The sequence below is a fragment of the Chaetodon auriga genome, chromosome 10 (assembly GCF_051107435.1).
Source record: "Chaetodon auriga isolate fChaAug3 chromosome 10, fChaAug3.hap1, whole genome shotgun sequence".
NCBI classification, from domain to species: domain Eukaryota; kingdom Metazoa; phylum Chordata; class Actinopteri; order Chaetodontiformes; family Chaetodontidae; genus Chaetodon; species Chaetodon auriga.
Window position 1 is genome coordinate 1,708,906 of NC_135083.1, and position 17,927 is coordinate 1,726,832.

The 17,927-nt window shown below is 43.2% G+C and overlaps 1 protein-coding gene across 1 annotated transcript; it reads right to left on the minus strand.

Moving 5' to 3' along the window:
• Positions 1-8,514: 8,514 nt before the first annotated feature.
• On the minus strand, positions 8,515-17,767 carry LOC143327022 (L-rhamnose-binding lectin CSL3-like). Its single transcript, XM_076741138.1, has 9 exons — positions 17,686-17,767; positions 12,565-12,700; positions 12,195-12,304; positions 11,712-11,850; positions 9,886-9,989; positions 9,722-9,766; positions 9,505-9,637; positions 9,323-9,426; positions 8,515-8,540 (listed from the first exon to the last, which is right to left on the minus strand). Exons 1-9 carry the CDS (start codon positions 17,765-17,767, stop codon positions 8,515-8,517), a joined length of 879 nt encoding a protein of 292 aa, XP_076597253.1.
• Between the last annotated feature and the right edge of the window lie 160 nt (positions 17,768-17,927).

A 17,927-nucleotide genomic window follows, 5' to 3' on the forward strand; every position in this document is an offset into this window, starting at 1 on the left:
TCAATCATCATGTAGAATGTCAGATCTTTCCCCCGTGAGATGGACGAGCTAGCAGGGCGAGCGAGCAGTGAGTGTAACATTACGCTGTTCAGAGCCATGGCTAAGCACGCTAACTCTAGACTGTTTCCAGATGATGCGGGCAGACAGGACAAAAGAGCAGGAAGAGGACATTAAGCCAACGACTGTTAGCGCTATCTACTGAGGGAACTTGTGATAGCGATATCTGACAAGTGATTTCCACCACATAAGAACTGTTGTCTTTAAACCAAACTACAGCTGCCGACTGTGTCACTGCACAGAAACCAAAGAGGATCTCCTCTCCCAACCCGAGACAGTTTATAGCTAATCATCCATGAGTAGATGCACGCTTCCCTCTGCGCGGTGATATGGTTGGTGCAGGTTGGTAGAAAGAAAGTAGTTCCTATATGAAACTGCTCTTAATGAGGTCTGATCTTGAGTATCCGGGTCATGATTTCTGGAAAGAGTCATTACTGTTGAGTTTTTCAAATGTATTTTTTGTGCTTTGAGCAACACAAGCTGAATTCCATCTAGTCCCTTGATATTGGAGAGAATCTCTACAGCTGATATCTCCAGAACTCTAGAAATATAAAACATGGATGAATAGCACTACGGGTAAGTGGTGAACTGTCCCTTTAAAGCATCTGATGGTTTCTCAAACTTAACCAGACGTCTAATACATGAGAGGCACAAACTTGAGCTCATCTTCTGGCTGCTGTGGATGAAAGTCTCCCACGAAAGGGACAGAACTGTACATAAGGGACAAAAATGAACTATAAAATGCTTTTCATTGGAGAAACTCTTTAGTGTGTGTTTACAGTCGTGTTTGTGTGTAGACAAGTGAAACGTAGTTGTTGAATGATCACGTTTTGTGTGGATGACCTGTGAATCATGTCCGATGTACTGTTACCTGCAGTGCTCTTCATCAGGGAGCGAAGCTGCTTCAGATCATCTCCATACAAAACATGAAACCATCACTGAGAAACAGCATTAAATCCAATTTTTCAGGATGTATGGTTCTGTTATACAGTGCGTTGTTATTATTTTGTTGTGTTTTCTTTGTCATGTGTGTGACTTTTCATTCCAGTTCTGAAGTGGAGGTGTGGCCTGGCTATTCGGAGGGCAGACGGGACACCTGATGCTCATCCACTGATTCTCTCCCTATTTAAGCAGCGTTGTGGACATGTCTCACTGCCAGATTGTTAAAGCTTCACGCTAGACTTTCCAGCCATTCCTTGTCTCTCGCATTCATAGTATTCTAGTCTTGTTCCTTGTCACCTGTGAGCGTATCTCATGTCTGTTTAGCTTGTTAATCCATTGTGTGTTTCCCTCGTTTTGTTTTCTTGCTATGGATGTGTGCAACCCACCTTAAAATGCGACATAAATAAATAAATAAATAGTTAAATAAAATACATAAAAATGTTGAATCAGTTAAAAAGTTACATTTGATTCTCCAAGAGTTAAAACCTCATTATTAAAATTAGATTAAAAAGTGCATTTGTTTGAAATGTGTACATTTAATCCATTGAAAGTCCGTTAAAAATGGTCAGAAAGCTCCTTTAGTGGAAATGAGTAAAAGTATGGCTGTTAAAAATGATTACGCTCCTCCTCCTTTAAGAGATGCGCTGCCTCTTGCCTTTAATCGAAAATGCGCACGGCACAGCACTGGGTTGCACATGGCACTTCGCAGCAGACGAGAGACGGACATGAGAACAGCGCAGAATATACTTTGGATAGAGTTTGTTGAAGATCTTTAAAAAAGAATACCAGCCAGGGTGCTGACGCACGAGGATTGTATTGGGGTTAAGCACGACGGTTTTTGGTGAGTTTTAACTTTGAGTTTTCTGTAACACATACACATGTGGATGTTAGCAAAGAGCTAATATTGAAGCGTGCGGAGGAGGTCGTTAATCCTGTTTAGTGGTTAATGTGTTTTTTGCTTATTAAGGACACCAAATGTGAACGATTGCATGTTGTGTTAGTGAAAGAGTTTCACTGCATTTAAAATGTTTTATTCTGTTTAAAGGACAGGCGGCATGGTGGCACAGCAGGTAGTGCACGTGCCTCACAGCAAGCAGGTCGCTGTTTCGATCCCCGGGTCAGGCAGGGCCTTTTTGTGTGAAGTTTGCATGTTCTTCCCGTGCATGCGTGGGTTCTCTCCGGACACTCTGGCTTCCTCCCACAGACCAAAAACAATTGGTTAATTTGTGACTTTATTGGCCATAGGTGTGTGTGAGAGTGTGAATGGTTGTATGTTTGTCTATGTTCAGGGTGTACCCCGCCTCTCGCCTATTGCCAGCTGGGATAGGCTCCAGCCCCCCGCAACCCCGAAAGAAGATGAAGAAGAAGATGAATGAATGAATGAATGTTTAAAGTACAGCGTACAAAATGCTGCTCTGTAACCACGTTTTCTTGGATGTTAAGACGCACGAACTTGTAAATTTGCAGTCTTATTTCACGTAGATAGGATAATTTTTCCCATTTATGACCTGTCGTGCTGGTCAGGTTTTTTTGTTGTTGTTGAATTGGTTGGAGACTTTCTGTTTGGTGCTGTGTGGGGAGACGACGCACGAACCGTGATTTCGGTGGCAGGAACTCATCTTCATTGTGACAGTGAGGACATCCGCTGACGCATTCGAGCTGTTGGTAGGAGTTTGTAGGCATTTTGTCATAAATCATATATTCTAGAAATTAAAATTGTCACCTGGATCAAAAGTTAATGAGGACAAAGGTTCTTGAGGAAACGTCTGGGGCTCCAAAATGATTTGTTTCTGGCTCACACTAGGAGCAAGACTGTTAGCAGACTTTGTTATTGTTGTTGTTATTGTGTCACGGAGCACTCGCTCTCACTCTCGGAGTTTCGATAGTAGGGTTGGCTGACGCAGGTCACGCCCTCTATCTGTTGCTAGCTGGCGAAATCCTGAAGGGGCGGGTTCAGCTGTGGCAGCAGGCTGTGAGGGGGCACAGCTGTGGCACTTCCTGTATTTAACACACACGCTGCGCTGAAGCATCAACGGAAGCGTCAGCGTCGTGTGAAGACCCTTTTGTGTAAAGACCTGCGAGTCTACTTGCAAGAGCCCACTGAGCAAGGACACAGGTAACCACCACTACTCTTACACTACTCCTGCTGCCTTTCTGTGCACACACACCATGTGCTACCAATATATTCCGGTCCTCCAGGGCATCCGAAAAAAATACATTGGCCATAAAAGGCGACGCAATCCTGAGAACCATTACTCACTCAGAAAAATCTCAGCTACTCCCTCTGCTTTTTCCTTTGCTCTATGGAATTGCCAGTCTGCTGTAAACAGAACCGAATTTATCCAAGCACTTGTAAAGCTATATCCTGTCTTCTGGCTCTCAATGAAGGCAGATGCTTTTTCTCTCGCTCCCTCCCTGCCCTTATCTGCCCTGCTGCTGCTCTTTGTCTTGTGCTGTCTCTGTCTGATCTATCGGAGCCTCTCTGCATTTCTCTCTGAAATCTAAAATCATGGATTTGATCAGCTGGTCTCTCAACGCAATTGACCAAATTTTCTGGGTGAAGGAGAGCCCGCCTGCCCTGACGGAACGTTTGCAGTCGGATACACGATGGACTCCTGGGAGAAGTGGAGGATCGTGTGCCTGTCGATCCTTTCCGTTGAGGATGTTGAAGACGTCTACATAATTGGAATTATGATTACAGGCTTTCTGCTGTTTGGAGTTAGCAGCTCCTGATCTATCGCAAAGTTCAGAAGGTGTTGGCAGCACTTTTGGCAATCGAGAAGCTGCCCGTCATGACTGAGGGAATGTGCAGGGCTGCAAACACTCAAACTCAAGCGACATGTCAGCTCGGTCACAAGCAGGAGGCGATTCTTGATCAAAATCGCAGGCTGGATGCGATTCCTGAACTCCTTTGCAGGATGGATACCAACTTGGAGAAGTTGTCAGCTCGGCTCAGCTGAAATTGGCCACCAAATTTGGATATATTTGAACAAAGCCACCGGGAGACTCAGAGAGACTCAAAGGCAGACGGGAAATTGCAGTCGGCCTGACCCAAAGCAGTTGTTATCTTCACTGGCTCCCCGAGATAGCGGGCCTTCCCAAGGCCGGTGTCTCTCCACTCTCCTGGATGTTATGCAGACAAGATGCTCCGGCCATATCTCCCCCCCCACCACCACCACCACCCCCCTACTCCTGTGAACTTTGTTTCTGGATCAGAACTCTCCGAGGTTGTCTCCACAGCTACGGCTGTGTCTTCGTCATCAGTTATCAGACGGCAGAGACAATGGGTTAGGACTTAGTGGAGATGAAGTACACAGGCGTACACGTACGCACACCCCCTCCAGCTCAACACCTTTGTGGCTCCCCACCCCCCTCCCTCCCTTGTCGCAGTGTAGCATGGAGGGTTGTTGCGAGGCGCCCAAATGTGGCTGCGTGCACGCCCCCCCAGCATCTCCTCCTCAACCCCCCCCCCCCAACTGTGCAAGTCTTTGAGTTTTGTTGTAATGTCTTACTATGTTGCTTATGTGCCGAGGTGTTTTTTTCCTAATCCCACACTGTGCCCCTCCCCACAGGAGCCTAGTTTGGGAGTTGCTTTTTTTTACCCTCTTCCTCTCTCTTGTTTTCCTTCTTCTCATCTAAGTAAACGGGGCGCTGCTTGTGCGTGTGACCCACAGTTCTCTTGCTCCTGTCCTCCCCCTGTTATGTGTCACTGTATTTTTTATGTTTCTTGGACTGGATGAAACTGAAATGAAATTTCCCCTTCGAGGGATTAATAAAGGTATTCTATTCTATTCTATTCTGTTCTGTTCTGTTCTGTTCTGTTCTATTCTATCAAATTCAGGTCCTAGACCTGACCAAAACCTGGATCCATCCAGAAAACACAGCCACACCAGCTGCACTCACACGGGCGCACTCATTTCCAAAAACTGGGTATTCACCAAGTTTACTCCTCTAAAGCAACTGCTCCGCATTCGAATATCATGCAATCATGGTTACTGCTCCCACTAAGCTGTAAGTATTGGTCGTATATTGCCCACCAAACTTTGTAAGTGAACTGGACATGCTACTCTCGACCATTCCTGAAGATGGTACCCCATTGATTGTCATGGATGACATAAATATTGATCTTAACAAACCCCATGCAGTTGACTTCCTTTCACTGCTGTCCTCATTTGACCTCAAATAGGCCTCCACCGCTCCAACACACAAAGCGGGCATTACACTCCACTTAATTGCAGTACGAAACTGCAGCACGGCTAAGCTAACTGTCACCCCGTTACATGTATCAGACCACTTTTTTATTGAATTCTCTGTAAGTCCAAGTCTACTTATTATCAGGAGAAAATCAGTAGCAGCAAAGATGCTCGGAAAATATTTTTCGCTTTTAATTCACTACTCAACCCCCCACGGCCTCCACCCTCAACTTTGTTCACAGCCGATCAATTTGCTACCTTCGTCACTGATAAGGTTTCAACCATCAGCAACCAGTTCTCTGAGCCTGACCAACTCAGTAGGATACGACCAGCTAACAGAGCTTCACTCTCTTGCCCACACTTATCCCTGCTGTCACCCACATGATCAACTCCTCACTGGTGGTGTGTTCCCCATGACTTTTAAACAAGCCCAAGTAACCCCACTGCTAAAGAAACCTACCTTCGACCCAGCTCAGGTTGAAAATTACAGGCCGGTTTCACTCCTCTTTTTCCTTTCCAAGACTTTTGAGTGCACAATCTTTAATCAGGTCTCTGAATTCCTTTCTGACAACAACCTGCATGATCCCAGCCACTCTACAGAGACTGCGCTTTTATCTGTAGTGGAAACACGGCACAGTGGCAACACTGTCGCCTCACAGCAAGAAGGTCCCGGGTTCGATTCTCGCTGCGGGCACCGGGATGTGTCCTCCACCATGCCTTCGGTGCCTGGAGGGCAAAAAAGGGCCTTTCTGTGTGGAGTTTGCATGTTCTCCCCATGTTCACCTGTATAACACCTATATAAGAAGAAGATCACCACCTGACCAATGGTGACAAAACGGAATTGGGTCCCCGGGCGCCGCTTGGATGGCAGCCCACCGCTCCTGGTCTGCCGTGGAGGAAGGACGACCAGGATGGGAGAAATGCGGAAGACAAATTTCACCTTCGTGTGCAGTGTCCAGCATGTGCATGTTGTGTGATAATAAAGGGGAATGTCTCCCCCTGATTCTTCTTCTTCTTCAACACTACGATCAGCTAGAGCTACTGGTCAGTCCTCTGTTCTACTGTTGCTCGGCTGCCTTTGACACGGTTAACCACCAAATCCTCCTCTCCACACTTGCTGAGCTCGGCTTCTCAGGATCTGCTCTCCGCTGGTTTGAGTCCTACCTCTCAGGGAGATCCTTTGCAGTCTCCTGCAGGGGAGATGTAGCAAGCCCTCTTTGTTTTTGTGCTTGCTGTTTCTCATTTTGTCCACCAGAGGGCAGGTTGCATTGTTTACAGGTTAATATTGAAAAACGAATATCTGCTTTAAATACATTTTTGACATGATTTCTCTGTGTATAAATTTCATGATTTTGGTTGCTTCTAAGAAAATGTTTTTTCATCTGCTTCTATATGTTATATTTTCGCCTGTTTTGGAGCTAATGGTTCTGTTTCTAAATCGTGAGATTTTATTTTGAAGACCACTACTTACTTCCTTCCTGTGTTGTATTGCCGAGAAAAAACAAAGCCACTTGACTACGGAATAAATGAGCTAGCAGTAAAACGGTAAAGGTTTAAGGTAAAACAAAGGAAAATAAGGTAACAAAGCAGAATCGGCAACTTAATGATAAAACGTCGAAGGCTGCGTGTATCCTAGCAACCCCCGAGGAGGCACAAGGTTGGTGTGCATTGTGCTCATGGTCATTTCTTGATTATTTGTCGATTTGTGTCGGAAAATATGTTAACTCTATTGCCCGCTTATTTGGTGAATTGGAGGTGTATTGCGTGGTACACGGCTGAGTTGTCTGAGAAAGTACTGTACTTGAAAGTACTACTTATTTACCATTTATTATAGACAGAAGTGGAAACAGAAATGTGATTGCTTTGTTTTTCTTTGTTTTGTTTTGTGAAAAGGCAATAAATGTTAATCATTAATTAATGTTAATCAGTCGAGTCGCTTACCATCTTTCGGCGGGTATGCTACAGGAGAAGTGTCTAAATCCCACTGCTTGTCCACAGGGGTACCTCAAGGGTCAGTGCTTGGACCCCTTCTCTCTAATGTCTAATGTGTCTAATTATACACTGCCGCACTTGGTGCAGTCATCTACTCACATGACTTCTCATACTATTCATATGCTGACAATACCCAGCGTCTCCATTTGTTCCTGCCAGACAACCCCACTGTCTCGGCTCGGATATCGAAATTCCATTCATTCTGCAGAGTCCCTCTTGATCTTTAGAAAAAGACTAAAGACCAAGCTCTTTATTGGTAGACTCTATGCACTTTTTGCATTACTTCGTAGCACTGTCTGGTAGCACCTGTGTCCAGTTGGACCAGAAAGTTGTGTTAGGGCACTTACTCTTATTGTTCTCTCCCGTCTAGAACCTTGCCTGTGATATATGAAAATCTTATACTTACGTCGCTTTGGATAAAAGCATCTGTCAAATGACAAATTGTAATCGTAATTGTAATTGTAATTTATGATTCACAAGAAAAGACGTGTCATTGGCACACTTGTAGTACAATATGCACACATTGTCACATGTCATTTGATGAGTAACACTGAATATAAACATCACTTCTGTTTGCTCACCAGAAGAGTCGACAGGATGACTTGAATTTTTGGCTGACTTCCTTGAGCGCCCTCAGGCACTAAACACTGAATCTGAGGGGCTCTGCTGCTTCACAGCAAGTCGTACTAAGAGTCCACCGAGTCCTCATACAGTTTTATAAAGTACTACTGGGAAGACAACACGGCTACAGACAAAACACTCTATTGAACAGTTCTATGTTTGTACCATTCATGGGGAGTTTTCAGTGTGTTCAGTACTTCTTTTTATTTTTATTTTTTATTTTACCTTGTGATCTGTCATTCCTGGAGTCTGAGTCTGATTTGCAGACTGAAAATCAAAACTGGTCGCCCTTTTGTGCAGTAAAGAATCAGGTCAAAGTGATTTTTAACGTATTGAAGTACACACAGGAGCTCCCAAACACTGAGGTCATGCAGCTCACAGTGATGGAAAGTCACCCAATGAATGACATCAAAAGAAAACTGTCGTGCTGGAATCTAACTAGTTTATTTTTTTTTTCACACACAGATACAATTCAAAGCGACTGACATCAGAGCAGAAACTCATGTAAATTGGAAACTAAATCAACTGGAATATAATAAAATGAAATCAAATATCAATAGAATGGTTTGTATCTGAAGATGCTGCATCACTTCCTCTTTAATTTACACTTTGATGGGTTTCTCTACATCCGACACTGGTCACTGCACTGAATCTGATGTGACATCTTGTTGATTTATTCTGAATATTATCAGATACATGTGTGCTTCGTTTATACTGTCCAGCGTTCAGATGGAACTGCAAAAGAACAGACAAAACATTTGTTTTAGACACAGAATTCAAGCAACTGATGCAAAACATATCTGTAGAAATCAGCTGCATGCATGATCAAATGTCCCATTAAGGCTTTGTTCAACTTTGTGTGTGTGTATATGTGTGTGTGCGTGTGTGGCATGTATTTTTAGTGCAGACTGGGGCTCTGTGGCGAAGTCACATTAACAACAACAATGGCAACCACTCACGCAGCCATAGTCTTCCACATCAAGTTCTGCTGGCATTAACAGACAAATTACTTCCTGTTAGCCAATGGCTCAAAGCAACACAACGTAGTGAAGCTGAACACGTTTCCCACTCAGTTTTAATGATGTAGTTCTCTCATGGGCAGATCCAAAGGAACGCACATAAAACCATTTAAGTCACATCTGGTTCAGACTTCATCACTCTGGCCCGATTTTGGGACGATTTTGTTGTGGCCGACCAATTACCAGCATCGTGAACAACAATCAGGCGTCTGTCCTCATGTAGCGTGACGTGCAAGAGTTTGTGAGATTGTGATGGTTCAGTCTGACACGGTGACCATCGCTAAAGACTAAAACATCATGTGGTCTGATCCCGGCTTTAGCTAGCTCTGCTTTGACGAACTTTACAGTAAAATTATTACCGTTGTCTCTCAGATTTTAAGCAGCCACCACTAGGGGGGGCTGCAGCGCCGGCTTAAGGCCCTCACTGTTTACTGTGTGACATCTTCATGTGCACTTTAAGAGCCTCAGCAGAGAGAAACTGGCTCTGAAACTACTCACCTTGACATGTGTAGTCCACCATCAGGTACTTGTAAGTGCCCACACAGGGGTCTCCAAACACTGCGCTACTGGCGCTGATGACGCAGCTGTTTTTCCCGTCACAGCTGTGGATGCAGAGAGATGTGAGTGAGGTCTGAACACACTAAAGTGGAGTTTGTTTAGTTTTAGAAAGGCAGCTGCACCTTTCAGCCACTTTGCTGGAGAATTGTGAGCAGCGGACGTCTTGGATCTCTGATTCTGGACGTCCAGAAGCACATGTGGTCCGGTCGCTGCGGCCATAAACAGCACTATAGATGATTAGAACCTTCCCTACAACTGAGGGAAAAAAGAAAAACGTTGGCGAGGACAGAAGTGTAGTTCATGTATGATTGAGAGTAAGACAATAATGAGACATCTTACCACACTTCAGGCTCGCCTCAGAATCCTCACATGCCACAGTCTGATCTGTCAAATGAACCATATTAGACGTCAGTTACGAGACTGTGGACACAAACTTTCCTTTGGGCCACAGATTTTCTTCAGCAGAGCAAAACAGAGCAAGCGGAGCGCTTTTAGCTACTTACACTGACACCTGTAGGACAGTGCCAGGTACTTGTAAGTGCCGACACAGGTGTTTCCAAACACTGAGTTGGCGGCTTCGATAGCACACTTGCTCTTTCCATTACAGCTGTGGATGCAGATGAACGTCAGTGAGTGTGAAATGTGGATATCTCATGAGAGACGACAACAGTGGATGGAATCTACAGATTTGTAATCAAACACACTAAATATCTAACTTGCCTCAAAGTTACAGTTTCAATCAAAATTATTCAACTCCCATTGCATATTAGGCTTATTGGCAAAATCTACAATTTCTCAGCTGTTTGCAATGAACAAATTACACAAGAACTGTTTAAGTAGTTCAGTGAAACTAATATTACAAGGGTTTTGATCCAAATTGAACACAAAGTGCTACTTTTAATGACTATTGCAGTCTCAAAATTATTCAACTCCTTCATGACAAGCATCTTCAATACCTAGTAGAGCACCCTTTTGCTGTTCCACCGTTCCTGAGGAATCTTAGCCCATTCCTCATGGGCAGAGGCCTCCAGTTCAGTAATATTCTTGGGTGTGTGTTTTGCAACCGGCTTCTTCAAATCCCACCAGAGATTTTCTATGGGGTTCAAGTCAGCCGACTGTGACGGCCACTCTAGAATCTTTCATTTCTTCTCCTGAAACCATGCCTTTGTGGACTTTGGGGTATGTTTGGGATCATTGTCCTGTTGGAAGGTTCAGTGACGCCCAAGCTTCAGCTTTCTCACAAGGCACAATGTTTTTTCCTAAGATTTCCTGATACTTACTGAATCCATCGTGCCCTCCACATGCTGGACGTTTCCAGTGCCAGAGGCAGCAAAGCAGCCCCAGAGCATCACTGAGCCACCACCATGCTTCACTGTAGGCAGGGTGTTCTTTTCAGCTTATGCTTCATTCTTCTTCCTCCAGACATACCGCTGTTCCATAGGCCCAAAAAGTTCCAGTTTTGCTTCATCGCTCCACAGAATAGAATTCCAAAACTTCTGTGGCTTATTTATATGGTTCTGAGTATATTGGAGCCGACTTTTCTTGTGCCTTTGGGTCATCAGTGGTGTACGTCTTGGAGTCCGGGCATGGAGCCCCTCAGGGTTTAGTATGCGCCTTACTGTGCAAACTGAAACCTCAGTGCCTGCTGCCACCAAGTCTTGCTGCAGGTGTTTTGCAGTCACTCGAGGGTTGTTGACCACTTGCCTCGTCAGGAATCTGGTGGCAGCCACTGATAGTTTCCTCTTTCTGCCACGTCCAGGTAGTGTAGCCACTGTTCCTTTAACTTTGAGCTTGCAAACTATGCTTCCAACTGTATCTCAAGGAACATTCAGAACTTTTGCTATCTTTTTGCATCCTTTTCCTTGTTTGTGCAAGGCAGTGACCTCTACTCTGAACTCTGAACTCTGACTTAGCCACAATTCTAACATGCAATCAAATGCATCATGCATCATCTCAACAAACTCCTAGCCAGTCCAGGTATTTATGTGTTCTATCTCAAGCACACCTGAACTAATGAAGCCCTTGATTAGTTGCACTAAGTGTGCTTGAAGCAGGGGGTTGGGTAATTTTGGGAGCGCAGTAGTTATTAAATGTAGCATTTTGTGTTGAATTTGGCTAAAAACCATGGTAATATTAGTTTTATTAAACTATTTCAACTATTCTTGTCTACTTTGTTTATTGCAAACAGCTGGAAAATTGTACATTTTGCCAACAAGCCTAATATACAGTGGGGGTTGAATAATTTTGATTGCAACTGTATCACTGTACTGCACTTGATATTCTCCCAAAGAGCCTGAAGGTCAAATGAACAAAGAGTGGGCAGCTGTACCTTTCAGCCACTATCCGCTTACTGGTTTCGGACATGCAGTGGGTGTTTTGGAGCTGAGGGTAAGGCCGTTCGTTATCACATTTGGCGTGCGTCTGACGTCCATAATTAGCACTGTACACAAATATACCCTGCCCTCCATCTGACAAAAAGAGGGGGAAATACTGATGAGGTAAAAGAAATATGGATACTGCAGATTAGAGAGGTAGGTGACCAAAGGAGTAAGAAAGAATCAAATTATTTAGGAGCATATCCATCTGGTTTAGATCAGTGTCCTTTAATACTGAGCATTTGGACACACTGAGGCCAATTAACCACAACAATCCATCATACATACAAAAAAGGAGAAAGTGTGATCTTACTGCAGCGCAGTTGTACCACAGAGTGCTCGCACGCGGTCTCGTGTACTGTCAAGACAAATCATATCAGACGTTTATCAAACCTGTCTGTAGCTTTGCTCCTCTTTCATGGAGAAAGGTAACTGACCTGTTGGGACACAGCTGTGGGTGGTGTCCAGGTATTTGGAGATGCCCGGGCAGGGATCAAAAGTACGGATGGCGGTTGTGTTCAGAACACACACCTTCATGCCGTCACACCTGCAGGAAGACGATGAAGGGCAAAATGTGATGTCAAGCGATCTCTGTGTTACATTGCTAATTAAATGTACCAGGTTTCTAAAGTGGAGCTGAACTGACTGAATCCTCTTGACTCAACATTCACACATGACCTCCAGGATTATCCCACAGCTACACTTTATAAATCTGTGAAACAGATCAGGAGCTCTGTTGTGTCCTGATCACTACAGGAAACACGAGAACTGCTGTCATGGTGGAACGCTGTTTTTTGGGATGCGTACTGTTTCTTGACGACCCCCAGAGTGTCCTGCTGAAAGCACTGAGTGTCGGCGAGCTGCTGAGGAGATCTGCCCTCGCTGCAGGTCTCACTGTCTATGCGTCCATACAGAGCTGACCGCACATTGATCACTCCTCTGTCTGTTGAACAAGCAATGATATCCAGCTTTTGTTTAAGTGCAACTGCATCCAAACTCATCACATTTATTTTGACAGCTATCAAACAGAACAACTGTGATCGGATCCTGCATCAAATGTTGCAAAATTCTGATAGAAATATATCAGCTTTTTTTTTTTTTTTTCCAAACACTGAAACCCAGAAATACATAAATGCATTATCAGTTAGAGTTACGGCGGCTTCCAGCCTTCAAGGGTCAGATTCTGTGTGGACAGAAAGCTTTAGAGTTCAGTCATACTGCAGGTCAGACTGTAGACGCTGGCATCATCGCAGGTGACGACTCTCTGGCTGGACCAGGCCCTCGAAAAGTCTGCCATGAAAAGTTTGTTTTAATAACAATAATAATATTAGAATTTGTGAGCAGTATATTAATGACACAAACAAAGAGACACTGAACACAAACAAAGAGAAGACAGAAGAAATTTCAAAACATCAACTGTGATCATATTGGTATTATTAAGGTAAAAAAACATGAAGAAATCAGTAAGTTCAGTTCATGGAGTTCAGTCTTTAATTGTAAGTAAATACTAATATTCCCCCTGTAGGGTAAATTAGGATGTCACAGGCAGCAGCTGTAGTAGCAGGAATATATAAAAGGAGACATAGAAGAGAATAAAAAAACAAAAATAAAAACAAAAAAATCATATATATATAAGGGTTGAGTTGGATACTCATTTCACACAAGTGTCCGTTATGGATAAAGCATTTTTGATGAGTTCGAGCATGATACGAGTAAAACTCATCAATATCCGTGTTCGTGCTGAAGGAAAATCCTCATTGGGTAACTGACTGTCTTCACGCTCTGTGATTGGCCAGTCACACACAGCGCTCGCCCTTCCCTACACAGTCACATTGCTCTCTTCAGCACTCCTTAGGTTTTGTTCAGCTCGCCTCTATTTTGGTTTGTATGATATTTAAAGTTACTTGGTGAACTTGTTTCATAACATACTCAGTGCATTTGACACGACAGAGCTGAAAACGGCTCGTGTCGCGTCGGTCACTGCCTCCACTCCGGTCGGGGTTTTTTTGTTTTTTTTTACCGCCTGCTTGCTCTTAGTTTGGCTGGTGATATTGTGATCAAAAACATTGAATCTCAATTCTGAAGATGATCTGTAAATATTCATTCATACACTTAAGAATATTCATGTTCTGAGTTCATAAAAAACTTGTTCTGTAAATAGTTTTCTTACTTTTGTGATCAAAAACATTGATTTGAATCTCAATTTTGAGGCTGTTCTGTAAATATTTTTCACATAAACAATAAATATAGCAGTTTCTGATCAATCCATATCAATTTCAGACTTAATGTACCGATTTAAGTCCCACCCATTTCCGGTTAAACCACGCCCACTCCAAGTACAGATACGGATACAGATAATTTAGATGGTTGAACAGATACAGATACAGATAGTGGTGTACTCGCTCATCCCTAATATATATATATGACCAGCCACAAGAAAACCAGTTTCCTAGGGGGCATTTTGAGTTATTTACAGATTCTGAAAGTGTAGTTTCTAAGCTTTCCAACGAAAGCTTAGAAAGAAGAAGAAGAAGATGTGGCCATTTGAATGTAGGCACTCGTCAAACTACTTTAGTGAGAACTCCAGCCTGAAAGATTTTCACCTACCAGGGGAGCCAGGTAACACAGTGCTGCTCATTGCATTTCATTTATATAACTCCAACCTCCTACTGGTCTAGCTATCACTGACATCTGGTATCTGTTAGCCCGCAGGACAGAAACTATTGTAGTAGTTTGAACAATGGTTATCAAATGGAAATGGAAATTCTTTGGTTACAAAAAGCCCCTGAATAATACTTTATTCATGCACCCAAAAGTGTGTTATTCACACATTATTCAAGCGCATCATCAGGTTGGTGTGTTATTCAAATTAATTCACATAATATGTGAATGATGTGCTGATGTGTGTGTGGTGTGTGTGTGTGTGTGTGTGTGCACCACAGTGTGTGAGTATACAACTATACACGCATTCTATGTTCCTTTCAGTTCAATAAAACAGTAGGATCATCTTCTGCAGAAACAGATAAATATAACGTTTGTTCGGTTGCCTGCTGCAGATCTGTGTAACACTGCAGTACCTGAATGAAAAGGTGATGACGTGAGCTTGACTGTCACATTTCCCATCACTACATGAAGATATAAAACATCAGGTTTCTGTTTCTGAAGCTGTGAATGGGCGTATTGTTTGTTTAAAAACGCTTGCTGAGTAAAACTATAGATGAATATGGATTTTTGACTCAGTTACTGCATAAGAGTCAAAGCGGCTCCAACAGACTGCACAGACATGATGTCCATAGAAACACATGGTATGTGCATAAAAATACAAAAGACACAAATGTCATCACATCCCCACCCACACTCAGATATTTACCTGCTGTGAGAAGCAAACATGTTGCTGTCAGCACTGAAAGACAGACATCATTGTCAGAGAGTAAACACAGAAGTTAAACCTCTAACATAAAATAAAAATAGACTAAAATCAATCAGAAAGCTTTGAAAAATAGAGCTTTCCATACTGTGACAGCTCAACTTTTGCACAGGAAGTCGAATACTCACACACTGTGGTGCTGAGTCTGAGGAGGAGCATGGTGTCTTCAGATCTGCTGCTGCAGGATGAAGATGACCGATGAAGAACAGGAAAACGGCGTGAGATTCATGACCGTTAACGATCTGTGTCAATAAACACAGCTCAAACAGAAAACAAAAAATATCTGTTACTATGATTTCATTTCTTGACACCTTGTACGCACATTCAGGCGATTTATCCCACTGACTTCGTTGATCCTGACTTTTCCTCTAGCGCCACTGGCAGATCAGAAGTTTTAATTACCTGCAAAACTAATGCCACTCATCTGCACTTCATGGTTGGTGTTAATTAGCAAATGTTCTGTTCTCATGTGCTGTAGGATGCACATTTTCCTTCAGGGAATCAATAAAGCTCTTTCTCTATTTAACAGAAAGTGAATCAGTGAACTCAACGCTTTGGCCACTCAAAACATCCCTGAAGTAAACCCTAAGTGTGCTCAAACAACCTGGAAAGAATCAAGAATCAATCATTTTGATATGCACAAAAACAGCCTTTGCCTGCATGACTGGAAAGATGAATTTGGTTCAGAAATCTTACTTTGTGATGATTGGATGAGGTTCACAAGATGTGTCCGCTTCTGATGGCAGGATGCTGTGGAATTTAATCACAAATGATGCTTTATATGCTTTGTAGGTGTTAAAGGGCGTTTCTAGCTAGCTGATTAACCAAAAGAGTATCACCTGGAGGATATTGACTGTTGAATTCTCAAGAAGTGCTGCAGGTGCAGTGATGGGCTCAGTTGGAAATCAGGGGGTGGGCAGGGGTGTCCATGTTCTTTCATCAGTTAAGTATACAGCAGAAATTCATGCAGTGATGTTAAAGACAACACTGCTGCTGGCCTATTTGCTCATGATTATCCTCACCCCATTTTCAACCGGAATGTTTGAAGCTAAACAGAATCATCTTAAACACTCAAGTGAAGTTTGTTAAAAGTATGCAGAGGGGCAAGGCACCTGGATGGGACGGCATTCCCCCTGAGGTCTATTTAAACTTCTGGGACATTCTAGGCCCTCTATTGCTCTCTATGATCCAATACTCGATTGAGCAGGGCAGATTTTCCAGGGACTTCAATATGGCACTCATTTCCTTACTACTGTAAACGAATAAAGAACCAACTGACTGCAGCAGTTACAGACCTTTAAGCCTACTTGGTGCTGATGTTAAAATATACGCCAAAGTCCTGGCTCACCAATTACAGACCTGTATGACATGACATAGTTCATTGTGACCAGACTGGTTTTATAAAACATCGCCTAGTCACTGATAACCTCAGATGCTTATTACACATTATCTATGCTAGCAAAGATGATGACACACCAGCAGCAGCCATGTCTTTGGATGCAATGAAAGCTTTTGACAGACTGGAATGGTCTTATTTATGGGCTGTCATGGAGACAATGGGACTAGGGAATGGTTTATTCATATGGTTAAGGTTCTTTACGCTACTCCTCCAGCTATTATCTTGACAGGTAAAATTTGCTCATCACCTTTTCTGGTTGGGAGATCTTCTAGACAGGACTGCCCCTGAGCCCGGGGCTTTTTGCCCTTTCCGTTGAACCGTTAGCTCAATTTATAAGACAGTCTCAGAATATTATTCCCACATCCATCTGTGGCACATCTCACCATATCTCCCTTTATGCGGATGATGTACTGATTTGTATGTGTAACCCTTCCTCGTCTGTACCTCATTTACTTAGAGTGTTTGAAGATTTTGGTGACCTTTGGTCTCCCCTTTGAGACTCCAGGATATTATATTCACAAACATTTCTATCAAACAATGTCAGCTGAGGTTTGGTCCTCTTATTTCACGCGTAATTCAGATTTTGTGTAACTCAGAGAAATCTTGTGCTATTCTTTGTCCATGGCATCTTGAATCCCCAATATTTAATAACAACCAAATCCGGATAGGACAGAGGCCCATTACTTTTTCCCAGCGGGAGAAAAAAGCCATTCACACCTTAAGGGATGTTTACAATGACACTGGTCTTCACTCATTTCAGGATCTGAAAGACTGTTATGTGCTGCCAGACTCATCTTTATTTTTCTATCTCCAGCTTAGGGCGGCACTCAAGGCCTACAGAGTCCCATGGGGTCAGCCACTGAAGCAACACCCCTTTTACAAACTTACAAGTAGAGGTATTTCCAGGGGCTTCGTTTCTATTTTTTATACTTTTCTACTGAAGTCCTCTTACAAGGACCTGCTCCTAAACAAACAGTGGAGAAGTGATGTTCCAGAACTTAGAAATGATTTTGATTGGGACACGGTCTGGTCTGACATTGTGTTGACTTCACGTAATCCAAACCACCAACAAATCCACCTGAACTATGCTTATAGAACTTACCTGACCCCACAAAGACTGCACCTGATGGATCTGGTGGCTGACTCCCAATGTAAACTGTGTTCCCTCGGGGCTCTTGGTACATTCCTTCACATGTTCTGGCAATGCTCACCTGTCACTTGTTTTTGGAACAACGTATCTTCCAAATGCAAAAGTGCATGTATATACTGCTGTTTTTACTTTGCATGCACTTGTTATATTACTTCCTTTATTGATGCTGCTGTAATTTCTTCCCGTGCATGCGT